This window comes from Ascaphus truei, chromosome 5, assembly GCF_040206685.1.
Source record: "Ascaphus truei isolate aAscTru1 chromosome 5, aAscTru1.hap1, whole genome shotgun sequence".
NCBI lineage: Eukaryota > Metazoa > Chordata > Amphibia > Anura > Ascaphidae > Ascaphus > Ascaphus truei.
The window spans coordinates 225,363,770-225,387,749 of NC_134487.1; the positions used below are offsets into that span (position 1 = coordinate 225,363,770).

A 23,980-nucleotide genomic window follows, 5' to 3' on the forward strand; every position below is an offset into this window, starting at 1 on the left:
TATATATATATATATTTATATTCATTTATTTATTCTTTTACATTTATTTATTAAGTTTGGTATAGGTTAACACAGATACCCAGCAAGCTCAAACTCCCCCACCCACCACAAAGTGAATATATATTTATGTCAACCAGAGTGCTACTGAGCGTGGCAATTGTATATAACAAGAGACAGGGGGTGCCCAATGCTGCATCCAATTGACAAAACATATAAAGTAAAATACTTCAATAATAATAATTGGTTATTTAGTTAACCCTTTGGCCAAAGGCGTCATAAGCCTGCATACCAACGTCAAGGTATAACCAAAATAATGCAGGTCCTACACTACACTGTGAAACCTTTCCTTTTACCTCTGTGAGAGGGGAAAAAACCATAATGGGTCTTGTTCCTGCAGCAAGTGAAATGACCTTCCAAGTTAAAAGGGTGAAGGAGGAGGAGTGAGCTCTGGGGGGAGGTGCCACAGCCTCCAAAGAGACATAGGTTAACACAGATACCCAGCAAGCTCAAACTCCCCCACCCACCACAAAGTGAATATATATTTATGTCAACCAGAGAGCTACTGAGCGTGGCAATTGTATATAACAAGAGACAGGGGGTGCCCAATGCTGCATCCAATTGACAAAACATATAAAGTAAAATACTTCAATAATAATAATTGGTTATTTAGTTAACCCTTTGGCCAAAGGCGTCATAAGCCTGCATACCAACGTCAAGGTATAACCAAAATAATGCAGGTCCTACACTACACTGTGAAACCTTTCCTTTTACCTCTGTGAGAGGGGAAAAAACCATAATGGGTCTTGTTCCTGCAGCAAGTGAAATGACCTTCCAAGTTAAAAGGGTGAAGGAGGAGGAGTGAGCTCTGGGGGGAGGTGCCACAGCCTCCAAAGAGACATAGGTTAACACAGATACCCAGCAAGCTCAAACTCCCCCACCCACCACAAAGTGAATATATATTTATGTCAACCAGAGAGCTACTGAGCGTGGCAATTGTATATAACAAGAGACAGGGGGTGCCCAATGCTGCATCCAATTGACAAAACATATAAAGTAAAATACTTCAATAATAATAATTGGTTATTTAGTTAACCCTTTGGCCAAAGGCGTCATAAGCCTGCATACCAACGTCAAGGTATAACCAAAATAATGCAGGTCCTACACTACACTGTGAAACCTTTCCTTTTACCTCTGTGAGAGGGGGAAAAACCATAATGGGTCTACTTTATTAAGTGTGGGGCTGCTATGTGTGATTATTTTTCATTGTGGGAAGTGGGGGTGGGTGAAGGGGGTATTAGCCCCAACGGTGGTTGTTTAGGGATTGCGGGGGGGTAGTGGGAGGAGTTAACCCCTTCATGACCGTAGCGGTATTAACTGCTACTGTCCTGAAGGGGTTAAGTGCACCCGCAACCCCCGCGCAAGCCCTAAACGCAAACCAAGGGCCAAATACCCCCTTCACCCACCCCCGCTACCCACAATAAAGCTGGCACGGTGGGTTAACACCTTCATTGCCTTAGCGGTTAGTTGCTAAGGTAATGAAGTGGGCTGTACATGCATTTTTCCTGCCTCGGATGCATGCCGGGGGCCTTCGGTGCTGATATTCCTGGGTATCAGCTCTGGAGACCCCCGGCATCAATCCGAGCCAGGAAAAGGGATAACTTTTTTGTTTATGTCCCCTCTCGCCGCTCAGCTCCAGCTTCTTGCCAACTTTTGTTGGCAGAGCTATTTGGAGAACATCTCTCCATTTTAATGGCGCGATCAGCGGCGAGATGGTGATCGGGGCTTCCTGCATACTGTGGATTTTAAAACTGGCGAGATATTGCTTCTCGCCACCCGCGCGGCGAGTTATTAAAACAAAAAAAAAACTGGCGGTTTTTACTCATCTCGCCAGTTTCTCGCCATTTACTAAATTGCTATAGGCATATTTGGCTAAAAACTGGCGAGATTGGGCTTCTCGCAGCTCTCTGCATAGGCCCCTAAGTGTTTTAAAGCCACACGGCTATTCCCCGCCATTGCGGTCAATGGTGGGACCCTTTCTCGCCGCCATTGACTGTCGGACCCTGTTGGGGTCGAGTGAGGGGGTTCCTATGGGCTAGGGGCAAAAAGAATTTTATTTCTGGTCGCCCTGGAACAAAAGTTTCACACGCTAATTGGTGGTGAACTTTACCGAAGCCTAGTTCCCATGCCAATTGAGAGATCAAGCTCTTTCAAAGACATTTTATCCACTTTCGAGGTTTGCGGTTTGGCTGGCTGCCAGCTCGTCTCCGGAGGTTGGACTCGAGGAATCCCCATTGAATCACATTACTCCCTTCACTTTCAATGGGGTAGCTCCGCTCCTCCTCTCGGCCGCCACCTGCAGGTCTTCACAGGTATCGGGCCAAAAACAGTGGAGTCTCCATAGGATTGCATGGAGTGCCAATGGCGACATATGTACAGGCTGCAAAGGGAGACTGAAAAGGCGGGAAGGGGAACAAAGGTCCATAAACATGTAAATGCAATTAACCCTCTCCCTCCCGACCTGATCCCAGTGTATGTGGTTGGTGCATATTGCAGGCAAAGTATCCTCACCGGTGAGAAAAGACAGCGGTCACGGCCACACAGCAAATGAACAAGGCTGGACAGTGCTATAAAAAATCTTTATTATGCCATGGGTATTTAAAAAGAGAGAGAAGGAATCACCCCCCGCAACTCTAACGCGTTTCAGCCACAAAGGGCCTTTCTCAAAGAGTGAACATTACCTGCTGCTGTGTCGACTGAAATACAAGCCCACCCGGAAGTGACATCACACTCAGGTGCTAGCATTGACTCCCATGATGGACAAAGGGAGTTTGCTCACCTGGTGAGTGTAACCACACCCTTAATGAGCTCCTACCAGAAGTCAAAGCAGAAAATGGTAAATACATTGCCAGTGAAAAAACAATTTGTTACATCAGATGTTTATGTCACTAATTGCAACAACCACAATAAACCTTACAGGGAGGTGAGGTGACAATACTATTTACCAAATGGTATTCTATTAACCTCTACCTGCTACGGTAATAAAACAAATTAAAATATGTATGAAATTAAATCAATGCAAAGGATGCATTGATTTATTAAAATCAAGTAATAGCGGGGGGATAAATTGTGTGAAACATTATAATTTAAACAATAATTAGAATTACCTTACATTCATGCAATTCTGAACAGACTACAGAATAAAGTCAAGTGGATACAACTAACCCAAATATTATTTAGGACACAATGTATATACACTGATAACAAACACTGGGTAATAATGTTAGGAAACAATTCATCTTGTTGTTTGCATTTTCATTGTTCAACATTTGTTGGATATTATTGTGCATTTATAGTTATTATTTCCATTATCTGTTTTCATCATATTATTTCCTTGCATTGACTTCACTGAACGTTGTGATGATCTGAAAAAATTGTCAGTAAAATCATACTTTAAGTTCCTTTATATTTATAAGATTGGCAACAAAGCAACCAAAATTGTTATAAGTGTATATACATTGTGTCTTAAATAATATTTGGGTTAGATGTATCCACTTGACTTTATTCTGTAGTCTGTTCAGAATTGCATGAATGTAAGTGTAGCCAGGTCACCTGTTGCCCCCTGCGACCTCCCAGGAAGCCTCCGTGGCCAGGACTGTTGTCGGGTACTGCCAGAGGCCAGCGGCAGACCCGACGGCCATTCCGGAGGGTGGGGGCTGAGGAGGGAGCAGCGCCTCTTCTCCGCGAGCGGGTCGGTTGCCGGGGATGCGATCGGGCCATCGCTAAGGCCGCGGTCGCGTCTCTAAGGTCCCGGCGGCCGGCGAAGAGGGCGCCGCCATTACCCGGCCACTCGCGCATGCGCAGTGATCGCGCATGCGCAAGGGAGCCCCCAGAGCCAGGACAGAGTCGCGCGAGAGTAGGGACAGGGATAGAAAGGTTGCGGCAGCCATTAGGGATTAGTGCAGGTGCAGGAGAGGAGAGCCCCTATGTGTTTCTAGGCTCCATGGGACTACAACTCCCATGGGGCATAGTGAGACAGGCACCAGGTGCCTCATAGGAGCCAATAGGGCTGCAGGATTGCCCTGGAGCAAGTGGATACATTTGGCGGGCTTTCAGCTACGTGGCAGTCAGAGACTGGAGCAGCCCAGGGAAGGAGGTAGGGTACAGGAGTCGGGGACTCCCTGTACTAGGCCAGCACCCCCATGGCCCGAGATAGCTCAGCTCCCCAGTAAGGTGAGTGTTGCCAGGGGCAGCCCTCAGGTTAGGGACCCTGCCACTTACATTAGTGGGAGCTGGGAAAGGAAGGTTACAGAGAGTTGGAGTCAGGGAGCTGTGAGGGAAGGAAGGGTGTGGGGAGCGAGTGCAGCTCCTGCCCCATATAGGTACCTACACCCCAGGTAGGCCCCAACTCCCCACTAATTTAGTGGGTAAGTGCTTAGGGAGGCCCAAGATAGGGACGCTGCCCTTAGTATAGAGTGCTGCCTTGTCAGAGTCACGGCTGTTAGTGCTGTGAGGTCTGACAGGCAGGCACCTTGTTGCGCAGCACGTTGGCTGCTGCATCCAGTGAGCTACAGCTTGCTGCTGTAGGCGCTGGGACTCGTTAGGTCTTAGTAAGTACAGTCAAGGCTGGGAAGAGTTAGGGGAGTGGGGCAGGTTATTAACCCCGGTAGGCCTCTAGGAGTTTTCCCCAAAGCCACTTTAGGTTGCGGTACCACAGGGACAGGCCCTAGGTTAGGGTTCCTGTCACATTAGAGCCAAGTGTTAGTTAGGGACTCAGCGGACGCTGCGGATCCCCGTGAAGCGGTTCGGACCCACGTTGGGGTCCGCAGAGACTATTCCAGAGGGAGACAGCCCTGGCGGTCCGCATACAAAGGAGTTCGGTTGGAGGATCAGACGGATTCATCACACGTCTGACCCTTTGCGAAGCCAGTTGCTGATCCGAGTACCGGAGTGCTCGGCAGGTACCATACAGTCATAATTGCACCAACGGGCCCCTTAGTGTAACTGTGACTGCGCAGTCACCCACGTTCTCTCCAAGAGTGCGGGACATTGGGTGGGATTCTCGGGACACTGGGTGGGATCACCTGGTGTTGGGGAAGCGTCCTGCGTGACGCAGTAGGTGTCTCCTCTAGAGAGGGACACAGGTTATATTGTGGTATTGCCGTGATACGTTGTTTGCATGTTAGTAAAGTCCTTAGTTATTATACCCCATCGTGTATGTTATTATTGATTGTCCTGCGAGGAACCTCTGGTGGGAGCCATCGCAGGTGGAGGCGCTGAATTGAGTAAGTGGTTACCCATAGTATAATTGCCCCAGGTTCCCCGTGGCGGAAGCTCGGCCCTCCTGCGAGCCAACAGGTAATGCACCACACCTATGGTAACACCGTATGTTCCTTGCACCCACATCAGATCTGCGATTTGAGGGGGGGGAATACCCGTTACATAAGGTAATTCTAATTATTGTTTAAATTGTTATGTTTCACACAATTTATCCCCCCGCTATTACTTGATTTTAATCAATCAATGCATCCTTTGCATTGATTTAATTTCATACATATTTTAATTTGTTTTATTACCGTAGCAGGTAGAGGTTAATAGAATACCATTTGGTAAATAGTATTGTCACCTCACCTCCCTGTAAGGTTTATTGTGGTTGTTGCAATTAGTGACATAAACATCTGATGTAACAAATTGTTTTTTCACTGGCAATGTATTTACCATTTTCTGCTTTGACTTCTGGTAGGAGCTCATTAAGGGTGTGGTTACACTCACCAGGTGAGCAAACTCCCTTTGTCCATCATGGGAGTCAATGCTAGCACCTGAGTGTGATGTCACTTCCGGGTGGGCTTGTATTTCAGTCGACACAGCAGCAGGTAATGTTCACTCTTTGAGAAAGGACCTTTGTGGCTGAAACGCGTTAGAGTTGCGGGGGGTGCTTCCTTCTCTCTCTTTTTAAATACCCATGGCATAATAAAGATTTTTTATAGCACAGTCCAGCCTTGTTCATTTGCTGTGCGGCCGTGACCGCTGTCTTTTCTCCCCGGTGAGGATACTTTGCCTGCAATTTCCACTACACAGCTTGGAGCACGCCGCAGACCGGACGGACTTTAAAGATTCCAGTGAGTTATTGATTTTTATTTGTTATTTCATTGCGGAGTTCCCCAGGTGTTGTGGCTTACATTGTGCGAGACTCAAGGGGTCTGGGAGGGTCCACGGACTTCCCCCAGACATCCCCAGATAGTCACTGCCAGTACACAGCCCAAATAGGGGTTATTAATCTCTCTATACTCTGCCCCTCTGGACACAGCAGTATTTTTTTCAACTAAGTGGTTTAAAGCCCTGCAGCACTGGCTTATTGAGGGGTGAATGTCCCTCAATGTTCTCTTTATGTGGTTGGTGCATACACTGGAAAGGGACAAACACCGATAAATGGAACCATATATACATTCAAAGAGAACACATTTTGCCCTGAGGCAGGGGAATAAAAATATATGTAATCACTCTGACTGTGAGAACATGATAACCAAAGGGAAATACATTTTGGTTGTGAAGCAGGGGAACATATGTATTATAGGTACATTTCTGGTTAACCCCTCACTTCCCAGATGGTTGAAAGGGGTGCCTAATGGGGGTGACCCCTTTATTACTCGCTTGGCACCCCGTTACCGTCACACCTGGTAAATCAGAAAAAACATCATTGAATTGTGTAATTATTTCTAACAAGTCCCCTTTTTGTTCAGAGGACAATTGTCTACCCATTGGGATTTTCTCGTCACCCCAGATGTTCCCCCGTGGGGGCTGAGGTCCCAGGTCCGTTTCCTCCTCCACCGGGTGGATGAATAGAGACCGCTGCACCTTCCAGGGTTTTAGCAAGTTCACATAGTAAATTTGTTTACCCTTCCTGGACCCTGGTTGAGCGATCTCTTAATCCACATCACCCGGGCGGTGGAGTACTTCGAATGGGCCCTGCCATTTGGCTAGGAATTTGCTCTCACAACTGGGTAACAATAACATCACCTGGTCTCCCGGGTCAAACACTCATATGAGAATTTTGATTGTAATGTCTCTCCTGACTGTCCTGGGCTGAACTAAGATTCTCCCTAGCAAAATTGCCGACCACATCTAGGTGCTTCCTAAGGTCCAATACATATTGCTGGGTATTCTTAGAAGGGGACCGCTGTTCCTCCCAGGACTCCTTTAGGATGTCAAGGATACCCCGGGGTTGGCGGCCATACAGCAGTTCAAATGGAGAGAATCCCGTGGAGGCCTGGGGAACTTCCCGCACTGCAAACAGCAGAAAAAGGAGAAGTTCATCCCAGGCTCTCTTCTCTGAATCTACAAATTTTCTCAGCATCCCTTTTCGAGTTCGGTTACATCTTTCCACCAATCCATCAGTCTGTGAATGTTAGACCGATGTCCGAACAGACTTGACCTCTAATAATTTCAAGACATTCTGCATCAATTTAGCCATAAAATTTGTACCTTGGTCACTCAACATAACCTGGGGAAGTCCAACCCGTGAGAACAGCTCCAACAATTTGTTGGCTACTTGCTTCGCCGTTGCTGTCCTCAGGGGAAATGCCTCAGGACATCTTGTTGCATAGTCGACTATTACGAGAATAAACCTGTGTCCTTTCGCAGAAGGTTCTAACAGTCCTACCATGTCTACTCCAATCCTCTCAAAGGGAACTGACACCAAGGGTAGAGGAACCAAGGGGGCTGGTTTTTGTCCCTTCGGACTAGTCAGCTGGCATTCAGGACATGTCGCACCAAACTTAGCAATATCATTATACATCCCTGGCCAATAGAAGTGGAACGAAATACGGTCCAAGGTTTTATCTCTACCAAGGTGACCACCCCAAGGAACAGTATGGGCTAGGGTGAAGACAGTTTTAACAAACACCTTGGGAACCAATATTTGTCTGGTGACCTCCCCTGTTTGTGTCTGCTTGTTCACCCTATACAGGATATCATTCGACAATTCAAAATGAGGGAACACCATTACCCCTTGTGCATTCAATATCTGGTCATCAATTTTTACCACTTTGTCATATTGTCTGGCCAGGACTGGGTCTTCCCTCTTCCCTCAGTCAGGGAGACATAGCTCTGGTAAATCCCCAGGGCCTATCTCTCCCTACTTCTTGCCATCCCCAGTCATTACTTGTGACTTATGCCTATTTGTATGGCCATCTTGAGACCCAGATTTCTGCAACCAGTCCTGTTTATCATAGCGTCTTTCCCTCCGAGTCTTTTGAACCCGGTGTCTACAGGGGAACAGGTCTGCCGAGAAGGGGAACAGTTTACCAGGTTTCTCCTGAGCCAGAGAATGAGGCTCCTCCTGAGAGACTGGAGGCATTAGGTTTGAAAAGAAAGGCCAGTCACGGCCGAGCAAAATGGGGGCAGGGAGCCAAGGAGCAGCTCCTACTTCGATCCTGGCCTCCTGCCCTTTTACCTGTAGCAGGATTTTGGCCGTCGAATACCATTTTACATTGCCGTATGTACACTCTATACTCCATGGGGAATCAAAGGAAAGCACGTCTTGTGGTGTACTTCAGGTTCCGGAACTGCTGCCGGTAGGTCTCTGGGGTCAGACCTAAGCAATCCAGTATGGCGGCTTTCACTTGTTTGTAATCCATTGCCTGGTCCACTGGGAGGCCCTGATATGCGGCCTGGGCTTCTCCTATGAGGAGTGGGGACAACGCGATTGCCCAGCGATCTGCAGACCAGCCCAGGGCTTTGGCAACCCTTTCAAACGTTAGTAGAAAAGCCTCTGGATCCTTGTTCGGAGCCATTTTCCTCAGGAGGACTGGGGGTTTGTTCGCAAGTTCTGGACTGGCAGACCCCTGGAATTGGGTCAGCAGCTTGGCCATCCGCTCTTCCTCCTGTACTGCCTGCTGCTGGGTTAGGAGCTGGGTTTGCTGCTGCAATAGTCTTTCTTTTCTCTCTGCCTGTAGTTGGGCCTGTTCCTGCATTAACAGTCCCTGCTGGCTGGTCTGCTCACACAGAAACGCTTTTTTTAAAAATCCATTTTTTTCCATTTTGTTTTTTTTGAGTATGTGGCCCTTCAACTGCAGGGGCTTCTCAAAATCCTGGCACTTCTGACACCATATGTTGCAGAGTAGGTGCAACCACACGTGGGTTTCTTGCAAAGGCTTATTTATTGAGTCTTAAAAAAATACAGCACACAAAAACAAAAACAGCTTATTTTCAGCATACAAAACATAAATTAAGTCCTGAGCAGGGCTTGCCCTTTTCCAACAAGGGCTGTGTGACAGGGTAAACAAAAGCCACCAGTTATATGTGAACAGAAGTGAATATAAAGTGCGCAACAACAAACAATATATACGTGATAAAGTGATATACTAGAGTAAATATTGTGACCTTTGTAAAATTGGAGAGAGCGTCTGCAGCTGCGACACAGGGGATAGCTCAAATAACCCCTAGAGGAGTTATGTCTCCTCTAGGGGTTATTTGAGCTATCCCCTGTGTCGCAGCTGCAGACGCTCTCTCCAATTTTACAAAGGTCACAATATTTACTCTAGTATATCACTTTATCACGTATATATTGTTTGTTGTTGCGCACTTTATATTCACTTCTGTTCACTTATCCTTGCTCTTGGTGCGGCACACTTTCTATTTATCTGTCACCAATTATCTCACCATGGTGTGGAGTTTGGTTAATTGTAGACAGAAACGTGATGAGAATTTTGATTTACTGTTTTCTGAGGAAATTATATTGGTTCCCGATAAAGGGGATTCCAAGGGTTCAGCAGAGGAGCAATTTAAAATTCTAGAGCAATTACTTTTGTCTGAAAATAAATTGTATTTAGAGAAAAGAACAATACAAAAGTATGTAGATTGCGAGAGAGCCCCAAGAGGCCTACGCATTCGAAAATTACCCACTTTTGGTAAAGATGACCAACATTTCATGAGGGAATGGAACAGAATCCTTGATGACTGCTCCATGGCCCTCATGAAACTGATTATATATGAGAGAACTAAGTCACTGAAAATTATTGAAAAAGAGGTATCAGGTGTAATTAAATTACTTGAGCCACTTGTTATTGAGCATGATTGCTCAGAAATTGAACATAACCTCCGCATGAAGCTTGAGCATGCGGAGGAAGAGATCCTGAAAAAGAAGCATGAAAAATTTTATAGAGATAAGTCTGACTATGACAATAATAGACAAAGAAACTGGGCAAAGGATGTGGAAAGAGGTAGGCCCCAAAAATCTCAATCCCAGGGAAGGGGTGGTAGGGACAATTCCCAGTCCATAAATAGATCTATGGAACCATATCAACACCCTAGACCCAATGTACATGCCAATAATGGAGGATGGGAACATCAAAGATATGGGGATAGAAGGGGGCCCTCAACATATGAAGGGCATTACCCTCCCCCGAGATACGAAGGGCAGTCCAGAAATCCTAATTATAAAGGGAGAAATTATATTCCCAATTTCAGATATGGACAAAGGGAATATGAGAGATATGACCCCAATAGGAACTATATACCACATAAACCCAGCCCTAGATACCCATCACCAGCACAACACTCCCCGTCTTCTTTTTTAGATTTAGTCAAGAAAAGACATACAGAACCGCAGAAAGGGGAGGAGATTCTGGGGTCTTCCCAAAAATCCTCACTGGTAGAGAAAAAGAAAAGAACCCTACCAGAAGAGGAGTTAGAGGGGGGGCCAGAGCAAAAGAAAAGAGGGTACGAGAAAGACTGATGACCTCACCTTCACGTGGGATTTTTAACCTATCGTCTGTTATTTTAACCACAGACCAAAAAAGGGTTTTAGACAGGGGCTTAACTTTCTCTCGTTCCTGTGGACCTAATTCGTTTCAATTATATACAGACCTCCAAAAATTTATGCGTAACCTCACTCTTAAGAGGCATTTTATTAAAATGGACCTTGAAGGTACCGAAGGGGAGAGAGAAATATTAACACCAAGTGACCCACCTGTGTCTAACCAAAGTGAGAATGCACCGGGTGATATAAACTGTAGACATACTCATTTCAGGGGGAAGTCTAAATTTTATCCCTCCCATTCAAAAGGTCACCATATTGAAACCTTTTTCAATATGGTTAATAATGATTTTAACTCTTTAACCAGCAATATAAAATCCAGTGATGTGAAACATAATCTCTCTAAAAATGAGACATTGGCCTTGAAGTTTTTAAAAGAGAACAACAATCTTATTATAAGACAAGCTGATAAGGGAGGGGGTGTCGTTCTACAAGATCGAAAAGATTATGAAGGGGAAGCCCTTAGGCTCCTAAACGACACAACCTCCTATATTAGGCTTAAAAGAGACCCAACTAGGGAGTTTCTAGGTAAACTAAAAAGCCACCTAGATCAGGCCCTCTCCTCCGGTGTTTTAACTAAAAATGAATTTGATTTTTTATTTACCAGTTTTCCAAAAATCCCAATTTTTTACCATCTTCCCAAAACACACAAGTCAATAAAAAAACCCCCAGGTAGACCGATAATATCCGGAATACAAAGTCTAACAGCAAATTTGTCACAGTATGTGGACCACTTTCTTCAGCCCTATGTTAATAAACTCCCTTCCCATCTAAGGGATTCCACCTCAGTACTGAATTTGATTCAGGATCTGGAGTGGAAAGATTCATATAGATGGCTGACCTGTGATGTGCAGGCCCTTTATACGAATATACCACACACTAAGGGCCTAGCGGCTGTGAATTTTTTTCTATCAGATGACCAGGAACTTCACTCCCTCAATAGAGGTTTTATTTTGGATTCAATCCATTTTATTTTGAAACATAATTATTTTATGTTTCTGGACGAATTCTTCCTGCAGGTTTGTGGAACTGCTATGGGGACTAGATTTGCCCCCAGTTTCGCAAACCTGTACATGGGAGAATGGGAATCCAATTTTATTTTTAATAATAATCCTTTTAAAAACAATATCATTACCTGGCATCGCTATATAGATGATATTATTTGTATATGGGATGGGGATCATTGCTCAGTCAATCAATTTGTTAAATACATTAATACCAACGATAGAAATCTGACGTTCACATCTTTGGACAATGAACGCATCATTAACTTTTTAGACTTGAGCTTAATAATATCAGAAGAGGGTAATATTATCACCAAAACCTACTTTAAGGAGGTAGATTCAAACAATCTGTTGCTAGCCTCAAGCAATCACAAAAAATCCTGGATCAAGAATATTCCGAGTGGTCAGTTCTATAGACTGAGGAAGAACTGTAGTCTGGATACGGACTTTGAGATACAGGCTAGTGATCTAACCTCTAGATTTTTGGAAAGGGGTTATCCACTAAAAACACTCAGTGATGACCTAGATAGGGTGAGAAAACTGGACAGGAGCCAAATGTTGGTCCCTAAGACTAAGAAAAAAGACACTTTGGAGACGAATGAGGGTAAATGTAATGTCGCCTTTATTACTAACTTCAATTCAATGACCATGCAAATAGAAAGAATTATTAAACAACACTGGGCTATTTTATCAGGGGACCCAATTTTAGGAGACCACATCTCAAAGTTTCCCAAATTCATATACCGAAAAGCAAAAAACCTTAAAAATACACTGTCCCCTAGTGATATTAATACTAAAGCTATAACGGTTGGTGAAATGTTGTGGCTAAACAGCAAACCCATTGGGAATTTTAAATGCGGAAAGTGCTCAGTGTGCAAGTATCTGCATGTTGACAATAAAACTTTCACATGTAAAAGCACTGGAGAGGTTTTTGAGATTTCAGATTTTATTATGTGTACTTCTGACCACATAGTGTACTTAATTGAGTGCCCGTGTGGCCTACACTATGTTGGTCGAACTAAACGCCCGTTGAAGGTACGCATCCAAGAACATATAAGAAACATTCGAAATGGTCTTTTTAATCACAGTCTTTCCAAACACTATGCTCTACACCATAATAAAGACCCCTCTTCCTTGCTCTTTAAGGGCATTAAACATATCCCTAGGAATAGAAGGGGTGGAGATAGGGTAAAAGAACTCTCTGTCCAAGAGACCTTCTGGATACATAAATTAAGATCTTTGCATCCGGGGGGTCTCAATGAAGATATTGATATCTGGTCCCTTTATTAACCTATTATACATACATCTTAGGTGTAAGGGGTAAGAGGGGGCTCCCTGGTATTTCCTCCTAAATCTGAACCTGTGACTTATCTTTTTTAAACTAATATTGTGAATGCCAATCATTTGTATGTATTTTAGATTCATGCTTCTTTTTCACGTTAACTCCTAAATACAATTTGTATATTAAGGTCTTTTAGCAAACATTCCAGAATGGAGATGCATTTTCTATTTGGGTATTAGTACTGTTTTTAACCCCCTTTTTCTTTATTTTAGAGACATCTGCGCGATTTGTGTTTTGTACTTACTTTTGTGTGTTTAATAAAGTTCTGTTTGTTTTTGTTTACATAAGTTGCCTATAGCAACATGTAGGAGGGCTCTGAGCCCCATGAGTCGTTTGACTCCTCCCTGCTTCCACGGGATTGGCCACAATTCTTGATTGGATGGCCTATCGGGTGGGGGCGTGAGGTATTTAAACCACTCGATTAATATTGTTTATTATTCCCTGATGAAGAGACCTAGCTGTCTCGAAACGCGTTGGATAATAGAACTCTAGCTGCTCTGAGAACTTTTTGGACTCTTGGACTATATAACATCCTCCTGCGGGCCATAACGCTGTCCGGAAGGGCTACGACGCGCTGACGCTCCCGAGTGACGTCACCAATACGGAAGTACCGGACGGAGTGAAGGACAGCGTGGTTTGTGTTGCTGCAAAGATTGCCCTATCTGAGGACATTGCGTGTATTGTGAGCCCTGCTGAACTGCTATCTACAACAGGAGCTGGTTACCAGTCAAGACCCAGTCTGGGTGCAAGTGACCGTGACGCCAGGAGTGGTGTGTCTGCACACTGAAGACTTCTCCACTGTCGTCCCGAGTGGTGTATGGGTAACAATAACCCTCCAATGCCTGTTTTTCTTACTTAAATGTACGCCTAATACTCACCTTTATTTGTATCACATTATATATATTTTAATCCACCAGTTATATGCCTGGAAAACCTATGTCTAGTCTGCAGTGCAGCACTGACTAGGTTAACTTCAGCTGGGAACCTCAGGATAATTAGTTGGATCCCAGCTGCCTAATCAAGGTGTGTTAAAACCCAGGCTGTAGACAGAGGGAGGCTGTTGATGAGAGAGGAGTAAGCTGCTAAATTGATTCCTGAAAACAAGGTCTGAGTAGCAAAGTAGTGAAACTGTGAACTGTCTGTCCCCTGCATAGAAAAAGGGTATCTGCATATATATATAAACTGTCTGCTAAAGAGAAACTGTTTTATTCGGTTTGCTGAAGGAAAAGCCATTTTCGTTTGTTGCTGAAAAAGAGCTATTTTTGTTTTGTGTGCTGTCTATTTTTCAAGGCAAAATAAAACAGCCTTGTCAAGAAACCCACATGTGTAGTTGCATGTACCCTGCAACAGGCTGTTTAGATTCCAGCATAACAGTACACAAACAGTTCGTCAAAAAGTGTATTTTGAAGACAGACCTTATAGCAGTAATCCTACTTCAGCATTTCAGTACTCTCTCTTGATCAGACAGGCTGCATGTGTGTACAGCCTGGTGTTTTGAAAGCTCCTTGATGAGGCAGCTGGGATCAGACTAATTAAGCAGCCCTCTCAGCTGAAAGTTAACCTCGTCACTGCTGCACTGCAGACCTAAACATAGGTCTGCCAGGCATAGGGCTGGTGACGTTTATTCACCCTGTCACAATGCTGCTTTGTGTTCTCCTTGGTAGACTGTACTGCTTGTACCTGTGAGTGGAGAGACTTGAGAGATTTCATTAATCTCACACAATACACACTGATTAAGTCATCAGTGAGTGCATGATCATGCATCATTAATGCTAATGTGCCGGCACTAATTATTGGCCTATCCTATTATGTGGGGTTAATTTAGTCTTGCCTTGTGGAGTGCTTCTGATTTACATGAGTGCAATGGTTACACATCTGGCCATCGCAACTTTGTCTTAGTGCAAATTTTGCTGATTTTGTTCTTTAGGACCCCATTAGTTCTCTCAACTTTCCCTGCGCTTTGAGGGTGGTAAGGGCAGTGCAAATGATAGATAATACCTAGAACCTTAGCCAGATCCTGGACTATAGCGGCAGTGAAATGTGTGCCTTGGTCTGAAAAAATATGCTGAGGTATTCCATATCTGGGAATGAACTCATGTAGTACCTTTCTTAGCCACTGAGCGCGCGTCCGCGTGCTGACAAGGGTATGCTTCAACCCATCCTGAGAACATGCAAACAAGAACCAAAACATATTGATAGTGTAGACTGCGTGGCATTTCAATTAAATCAATTTGTAAATTGCGAAATGGGCCCTGTGGGCACATGATTTTTCCTGGATCAACAGAAACATGTTTTCCAATGTTATGCAATTGGCAGATTTGGCATGTAGAGCAAAACTCTTTTATCCTAGGGCCAATGTATGGTGCAATCCAGTCATTCCTGATGGATTATCACACATTCATGGAGATGGAATGTTGTCATCCATGCGCCATACAAATTATATACGGCTATAAAGAGGGAGGTAAAACTGATTTACTGTCAGGGCTGCTGTAGCAAAATTCGCTTTTTGTTGATAACCCTTGCTTGTCCAGTCCTGGACAATTTCTGTGTTTAACTGTTTATTAAAGGAGGATAGATCTAGTGGTATGGTAATGGGTGTGTCTGGATCAGTGGGTGTAGTAAGAACATATGCCTGGACATACGGCTGTCTGGCCACTTGCTTAGCAGTAGCATCAGCAAAAGCATTGCCCTGTGATAGCTCATCTTTCCTGTTTGTATGTGCTGCTATTTTAATAACTGCTAATGAATGTGGAAGTAACAATGCATCGAGCAGATTTCTTACATGTTCAGCGTTATGAATTGGTGCTTGCACATGCTGTGGTGTGTGTGTGTGTGACCCGGTAGCTTCTAAGTAGGTAGGAACAGGTGGATCTAAATATACTAATTGCCGTGGGTCTAACTGCTGTAGGTCAAAATATACTCTCTTGTCCCGCCTCACAGGTGAGTGTTGTATCATATTATCTGGGTGTTCCTCTACTAGTGCCGCGACAGGTACGGGTACAAGTGGTTGGACCATGCCTACAGGTGGTGCGTGTGGTAGGATAGTAGGGGCACATATCATTGCTTGATCAAGGAGGAAATCTATTTAGTCCTCAACAGCAGGCTTGGGCTTTGTTTTGTTGTCCTGACTCCTTACGGGATACATTACAGATGGTGTATCATAGACACCTGTGGTAGTGGTGTGTTTGATAGCAAATGCATGTTTCTCTCATAGGAGAAACGTGCGCCAGTCATCTCTAGGGACATTTTTAGGTGAACAAATGAGTATATTGCGCAAACATTTAACAATTTCAGAATTAAATGAACCTTCTGCTGGCCAAAGAAATGTATTACTCTTATCTGTTTCTGTTCTCTGGACCCACTTTTTTTTGTATATTTCCCTGTGGAAGATCCATAAATTGTGCACGTAACCTGAACAGGTGACCCATTGGCCGGATGAGAAGTCTGGTATCCCATATACTCCTGGTGCAATGATCAAATTTAATTGATCATGTACAATTCTGCGATACAATAATCAATACACATACAAATAAGTGTCCCCGGCGCTTAAAATCAGTCCAAGATACCGTAATCAAACAAAGATAGTCTCTGATACAAGGCTCCTTCTGGACAGGTTGATGAACTGGTTGATTAAAGTTCCAGATGGGTGGGTGTCCTTAATAGAGTGTCTCCACTGCTTCTGAAATAACAGAAAAAAGGCACACCAATTGCGCAGTATACCACAGCAACAAGTCCCTAACTGAAACTTGCAGAATCCTACTCACAGAATGAATATTGACACATTCAGGCGAGAGAATCTGTAAACACGTCCCGTCCCTGCACAGCTCCCCACGGACGCCACGTGGTCTGACTTGTGGAATTCCCCTCAGGTAGGCGATGTTGATCGTGGATGTCAACGATGCAGCATACACCAACGGTGGAACAGGGAATAGGACAATACTAGTGTGATACGTAACAAAGATTTATTGCCACACTAAAATAACTTAAAAACCACACTCACATTGTATGGAGGTGAGTCATACAACTCACGGATGCTGTCCGCAACCTGAAAATTCCCCGATCTGCAGCAGAGAGACTGACTGCACGCAACACCCGCTACCGGCAAACGGGTGACGTCAGCAGTGCAGGATGTCCTCCCTGCGTCTGGAACTAAGGAAGCCGGTCACTTCCTCAGGGGGTACCGGAGCTTGGCTAATAGTACACTTAAATACATACCCCAATTAAGAGACCTTCCTATAAAGGGGAGGTACTACGAATGGAATAAAACCTGTATGTATTTACATGTACTATTAGCCAAGCTCCGGTATTCCCTGAGGAAGTGACCTAGTGTCACGAAACGCGTAGGGAGGAGGAGCCTGGTGTTAAGATCCAATCCGGCTTCCTTAGTTCCAGACGCAGGGAGGACATCCTGCACTGCTGACGTCACCCGTTTGCCGGTAGCGGGTGTTGCGTGCAGTCAGTCTCTCTGCTGCAGATCGGGGAATTTTCAGGTTGCGGACGGCATCCGTGAGTTGTATGACTCACCTCCATACAATGTGAGTGTGGTTTTGACGTGTTTTTAGTGTGGCAATAAATCTTTGTTACGTATCACACTAGTATTGTCCTATTCCCTGTTCCACCGTTGGTGTATGCTGCATCGTTGACATCCACGATCAACATCGCCTACCTGAGGGGAATTCCACAAGTCAGACCACGTGGGGTCCGTGGGGAGCTGTGCAGGGATGGGACGTGTTTACAGATTCTCTCCCCTGAATGTGTCAATATTCATTCTGTGAGTAGGATTCTGCAAGTTTCAGTTAGGGACTTGTTGCTGTGGTATACTGCGCAATTGGTGTGCCTTTTTTCTGTTATTTCAGAAGCAGTGGAGACACTCTATTAAGGACACCCACCCATCTGGAACTTTAATCAACCAGTTCATCAACCTGTCCAGAAGGAGCCTTGTATCAGAGACTATCTTTGTTTGATTACGGTATCTTGGACTGATTTTAAGCGCCGGGGACACTTATTTGTATGTGTATTTGTTGTATCAGATTAGGAATGATCTGTTGTTTGTTGTTCCCCTAGGCTGCTTTTTTCACTTTATTATTTATCACTAATTTTTGATAATTATTATTCATTTTATTTATCACCTATTGTAGGTTAGCGCTTTTTTGAGGGTTTATAATTGTTTGTTTGTTTAGATACAATAATCAAACCTAATTGACTATGTACAGTTCTGCAATACAATAATCAAACCTATTTGACTACTGTATGTACAATTCTAATATACAATAATCAAACCTAATTGACTATGTACAATTCTAATTCCGCAAGCAAAACAACCTGATTACGCCAAATTACAGTGGTATGTTATTGATAATACAAAGCAAATATACAGTCAAGGACCTGTCCTGCTCAGAAAACAAATAATGTACCACAACCCAGGTATGGTCTGAAGACAATCCCTTAAGCATACAAACACTCCCTCTCATCACCAAAACACCAAAAACGCTAGTGGGACTCTTACCTTAGTGCCAATAAAACCTTACAGCTCTAATACTTGAAAAATGGATACAGGAACATAAAATAAATAAACTCACTTGAACTGCCAGGTTAACAGTCACTCAGATGAGTCACCCTTCCAGATCGAGCTCTCTACACATCACTGAAACAATTTAGACTTAGGCTTTTTGCAAAAGGTTGCCCTTACCTTGATTCTTATGAGCGCTCAGGTTTGAGTGACTGAGGAGTGGTCCATCCAGGTGCTCGCTTCTGGGGTGTTGGGTCCCTATTCAAAATGCACCATCTATGAAAGCATCAATAAAGAAATACAAGTTGAGGGTTAAATCACAGAATAACAAGTGAGTTTATTGGTGTACAGGTGCACACAGGAGAAAGCTTATAAACAAAGCTCTCTGACAGGTATATGGCCTACAAGATATATTTATACCCTAATACTAAAGCTCACACCCCCTTTATGGGGTGGTTATGGGGTGGTCATAACATATACGTATAAGATAAACAAAATGAATATGAGAACAGCAGTTTAATAACATAAATGTATAAGGAAAACAAAATGAATATGAGAGTCAGCTAAAATCATTATGCAAGCTCGTAACCTTTCCCCCATATACGTAGCATCCAGGGTCTCCTGTGTTTATGCATTTCTTGCTGGGGTACATTGACCATGAGACCCAACATCTGTCTCTGTTTCTACATACCACTTTAAATGCGAGAAGTAACTGCTATCTCTAATCCCAGCTACACAGCGGCCTATCTCTGTCTCAAGGTTGTTTTGCAACTGGCTGTGGCTAGCATCAACAAATTTGCTGAGAGTGAAAACATTCTTTCAGACCCAAGCTTCTATTTCAAGCTTCCAAGCAGATACACACAGAAACACATCATAATGGATGACAGACAGGGACAAGAATCAGACAGGACAAGATGGCTGCCAAAATCAGGCAACCAAGATGGATGCTTAACAAGGTGGCTGCTTAGTGCTGTTTACTTGAGACACCCTATATCACTCACTTTCTCAGTGACTTTCTCACTCTTACCAACAGCAGTGCTATTTAGAAGGGATAAGGTACTGTGGCTTCAGGATAAAACTTCTCACTTCATGCAGAATATGTACTGTAATGTAATTACAGTACACAGTGCCAAAAATGACCTCAATTAACTCATTACTGTTCATGCATTTTTTTGGCATGGTAAACATGGCACTCATTTTCAGATGTAATTTCATGTCTAAAGTAGTTATTCTCTAAAGGATTGGTTAGTTTGGTGATATCGCATTTCTTTTGTAAATACTTTACATTCAAATTATGACTTAGAACTTACAACATATTTATTTACAGGGAGCAAAGAGTAACTGGACTAGTTGTCTTCATACTAACTGGGGCCTCAGTGTTTCTGTCACCAGTTCTCAAGGTATTGTAATCAAATAACATTTATTGCTATGATGCAATTCAATAACTGCAACTGAATATACAGTATTAGTTATTATTTAATCATATAAACTATACTGATGTTTCCACTTTTTATCTCATTAAAATGACAGCCTCATAATACTTTGATTCTGTATCTAAACCAGGCAGTTCTTGTTCTCCCATTCATGTTTCACTAGTTCCCATACATTCTCTCTGAATTGTGTTGACCAATGGATGACCATACTATCGACTCAATACTGATCTTTACAGAATATGTGCCGTTTAATATTCCATAAATGTGGTAATAAATACAGTACCTCCTGGTACATTTATACCATAACTTGTCTGGATCTAAATAAATACTTTTAAATAAACCTATTTTGATTATGGCCTTACAAAAACTGTAACGTAACTAACGTTTATTCATGTTTCTCTGATCTTTTATACAGTAATTCTATATATTTGTTTCATTTTAGTCAATGTGTTATCATTCTTTTAGCATATCCCTATGCCAGTATTATATGGAATTTTCCTCCAAATGGGTGTGGCTGCACTGGGTAGCATACAAGTAAGTATATATCTGTCATATTGTTTACATTGTATTAAAAAAGGTATGTAATTGTATACAATAAATGTATATCAAGTTATGCATTGGTGTTCTCAGCACTCTGTAACACCATTTTAAAACATATATACATTTTTCAATATCAAGGATCTTTCTCGTAATGTTTTTTCTAGATAGACTGAAGCACAAGTAAAATTAATCCATGATTAATAAAAACAAGATGCAAATAAAACAAAGTTGTCAAATCCTGAGACAAGTGGGGGATAGTTTTTTTTTTTTTTTTAAGTATGATTTTAGCCATATTAAATCTTTTGTACGATTTTATCACTAAACCATTCTTTCATTATATTGTAAGCTAGGTTTATTAATCTATTGATTAACAGCACAATAGCACACAAGTGTAGTTTATTTAATGTGTTATTGTATTACTTGCACAATTGTACCACGTGTATTATTATTATTATTATTGAAAATAAATAACTATTCAGCAATTTTTTCATTTAGAAATGTATTTAATAGTTAATAGTTGTTTGTTGGTTATTTTCAAGTTGAAAATCTAACAGTTTTATGTGTTTTTATAATGCTTCATTGTTTGTTTGTTTTAAACTACTAAAAGTGTTATTCAAGTGTCTTACATTTTGATACATCCCATTACAATTTGTGCATCAGATAACTACACTCTAACTAGTCCTCCAGCCACCCATTAAATTGATATATAGCTCCAATGTATAAAAGGTATTTTTTGCCTATTTGTATCAATTTGCAAAGTCTCCAGGGGCACTAGATTTATCAAAGGGAAAAAAAACTCTACTAATTTCACTCTGATTCTTTTCTTTAATTAAACGTGCTTCTATTTTGGCACCACATTTTGCCTCAGTTGTACATCTTGGAGACCTTGGTACATTGACTTATGGTATTATTTGTGACACAGGTCTATGGGCAGGATTTATCAAGTTGCGATGCAGGGTATTGCTTCCTGATCTGACTGCACTGCCATTAACTTGTGTGAAAGCTGTAAAAATGTTACAACAAACATTCAATTACCAAATGAGTTTATTAAGCATTCATTGTGCACACAGGACACAGCTTCTAAACAAAGCTATCTAACAGGTAATATGGTATAAAATATATTTATACCCTATAAACTAAAACATACGCCCCTTTATGAGGTGGCTTGTGCGTCATAAAAATAAAGTAATTGTATAATAAAGAAACACAATTAATATATGTAAATTAGCAAAAATCATTATACCAGTTTCAGTAACCTTTCCTCTACATTATTGTTGATACTTTGCTTCAGGGTTACAATGTGAGAAACTGTGCTTATCTCAGACTAAAACTAATTCTACCAAGGTCTCTTATTCTTGTCTGGCCTTTTCTCTACCTCCCATCACTCCCACATACTCCTTTCCCATCACCCCATCATTTGCAGCTGTTAAAGATACAAAGAATCGACAGAGCCCAACAATGTCTCTGTCTCTCACATTCACACAGACAATCTTGCTTTGCTTCACAGAAATCAGCACATTACAACATGGAAGACACCGCAGCTTACTGTTATAACAAACTGAATGACAAACAAAATTTATAGCAAACAAGACAAAATGGCTAACAAGAATAGTCTGCAAAAATGGCTGCTGAGATCTTATTGCTGTTTACGTCAGACCCCCCTAATGTCCAATTTTCTATACATTCTCACTTGATTAGCAGTAACTGCTGGATTGGGCATAAATTATCCTGAATCACAGTTTTTCTAATCCCAGCCTATAAATTAAAACAATGGTAGAGCAATTCTGGGTAAATAAATCAAAATAAACAAGATGCACCAAAGAAAAGAATTAGACTTTTTTTTAATACAGTTCGGGTGTTCTGGCCCAGAGTTGCTCAACTTTTGTCTTGATTTATAAGCTACAGATGGTCTAGGGTGAAAAAGTAGAACAAAGAGATTGTACTAGATTTATGACACTTTTGAGATATATATATATATATATATATATATATATATATATATATAATATATATATATATATATATATATATATATATATATATATATATATATATAACTTGTGAGCACATTCACATGTCTTAGGCAGGTCTGCAACCCTGCCTTTCACCATTATCCTCAGCATATAGTGCTCGCATTGCAGCAAGGGATTCTGGGAAACGACTTGCAAATGAGCACACAATGTGTCACCTTTTGTCTGAAAAACCATTGTTTTATTATAATATATATATATATATATATATATATATATATATATATATATATACATATATATATATATATACATATATATACACAGTGTTCGACAATTAATGATAACCACACGCCCGTGGCGTGTGGATTTAGGCCACTGGCGAGTTGACTTAGGCTGCTGCGGCTCTTTGAATTCCCCTGCTCGCGCCAAAATTTTCAAAAATTTTGCGCAAATAAAATGTAAAATAACCCGTTCTGTGGGTCTGAGCGGGTTGAAATTTACCTGGTCCTCATGCGGGGGGACCCTTGCCATAGTGGCAAAATATCAGCCTTGCACGACCCCCGGAACCGGAGGTACCAAAAGACAGTTTAAAAGCACATTACCAAAGTGGCTTTTTTTCTGCCATGCAAGCCAATGGCAGAAACCTGAAATTTAACATCATCCTGACTCCGTTCTGTTGCCATGAGAGGGTCGCAATTTGCCATGCAATCCTGCCGCAACTAGGACTACATGGTGACCGAATCTGAGCCCTCTAGGTCGAACAGAACCGAAGTTGTGGGTTCCAGGTTTCTGCTCATTCTGACTTAGCCGGTTCAAAGCTTTCTCCGCCATTGCGCTCAATGGTAGGACCCTCCTCGCCGGCGTGACCCTTTCTTTATACTCTGACTACTGTTAAATTCTATGTACTGTAACCTGATGGCTGGTGCTGTTCTCTCTGTAAAGAAAAAACTAACTACTGTATACAGTACTAGTACTCTTACTATCTGGAAAGAAAAAATCTTTGCCATACTTACCTGTAACATACTGTACTTACAATACTACAGCACAGTACTACTTTCCTGATGCTTGCCCATTACGCGCGATGACAATGGGCAACACAGTGGCAATATGGTCTATATATTTATTGCAGCATTCCACGGTGAGTACATCGTTCCAAAAACTCAGTATGCCTTTCAACAACTCGTCCTTTTTGGAGGGTTTCACCTCCTTCAGCTGATGCCAGACCATTTCGATCGGATTGAAGTCTGGCGACCTGTCATTGGAAAGAAAGGACAATTGGTTTAAGAGCTAAAAACAGTGGGGAACAAAAATGGGACACGGTCTACTGTACTTACTCCGCTGGCGTCTTCACCCAGTTGATGCCGCG

General features: G+C 42.5%; 1 protein-coding gene across 1 annotated transcript in view; it reads left to right on the forward strand.

Moving 5' to 3' along the window:
* SLC4A9 (solute carrier family 4 member 9) overlaps positions 1-23,980 on the forward strand; it is a 461,516-nt gene that overhangs the window by 394,205 nt on the left and 43,331 nt on the right. The window contains exons 17-18 of the mRNA XM_075601696.1: positions 19,996-20,068; positions 20,567-20,635. Of these exons, the coding sequence (XP_075457811.1) occupies positions 19,996-20,068; positions 20,567-20,635 (142 nt within the window). The remainder of the gene's footprint in view (positions 1-19,995; positions 20,069-20,566; positions 20,636-23,980) is intronic.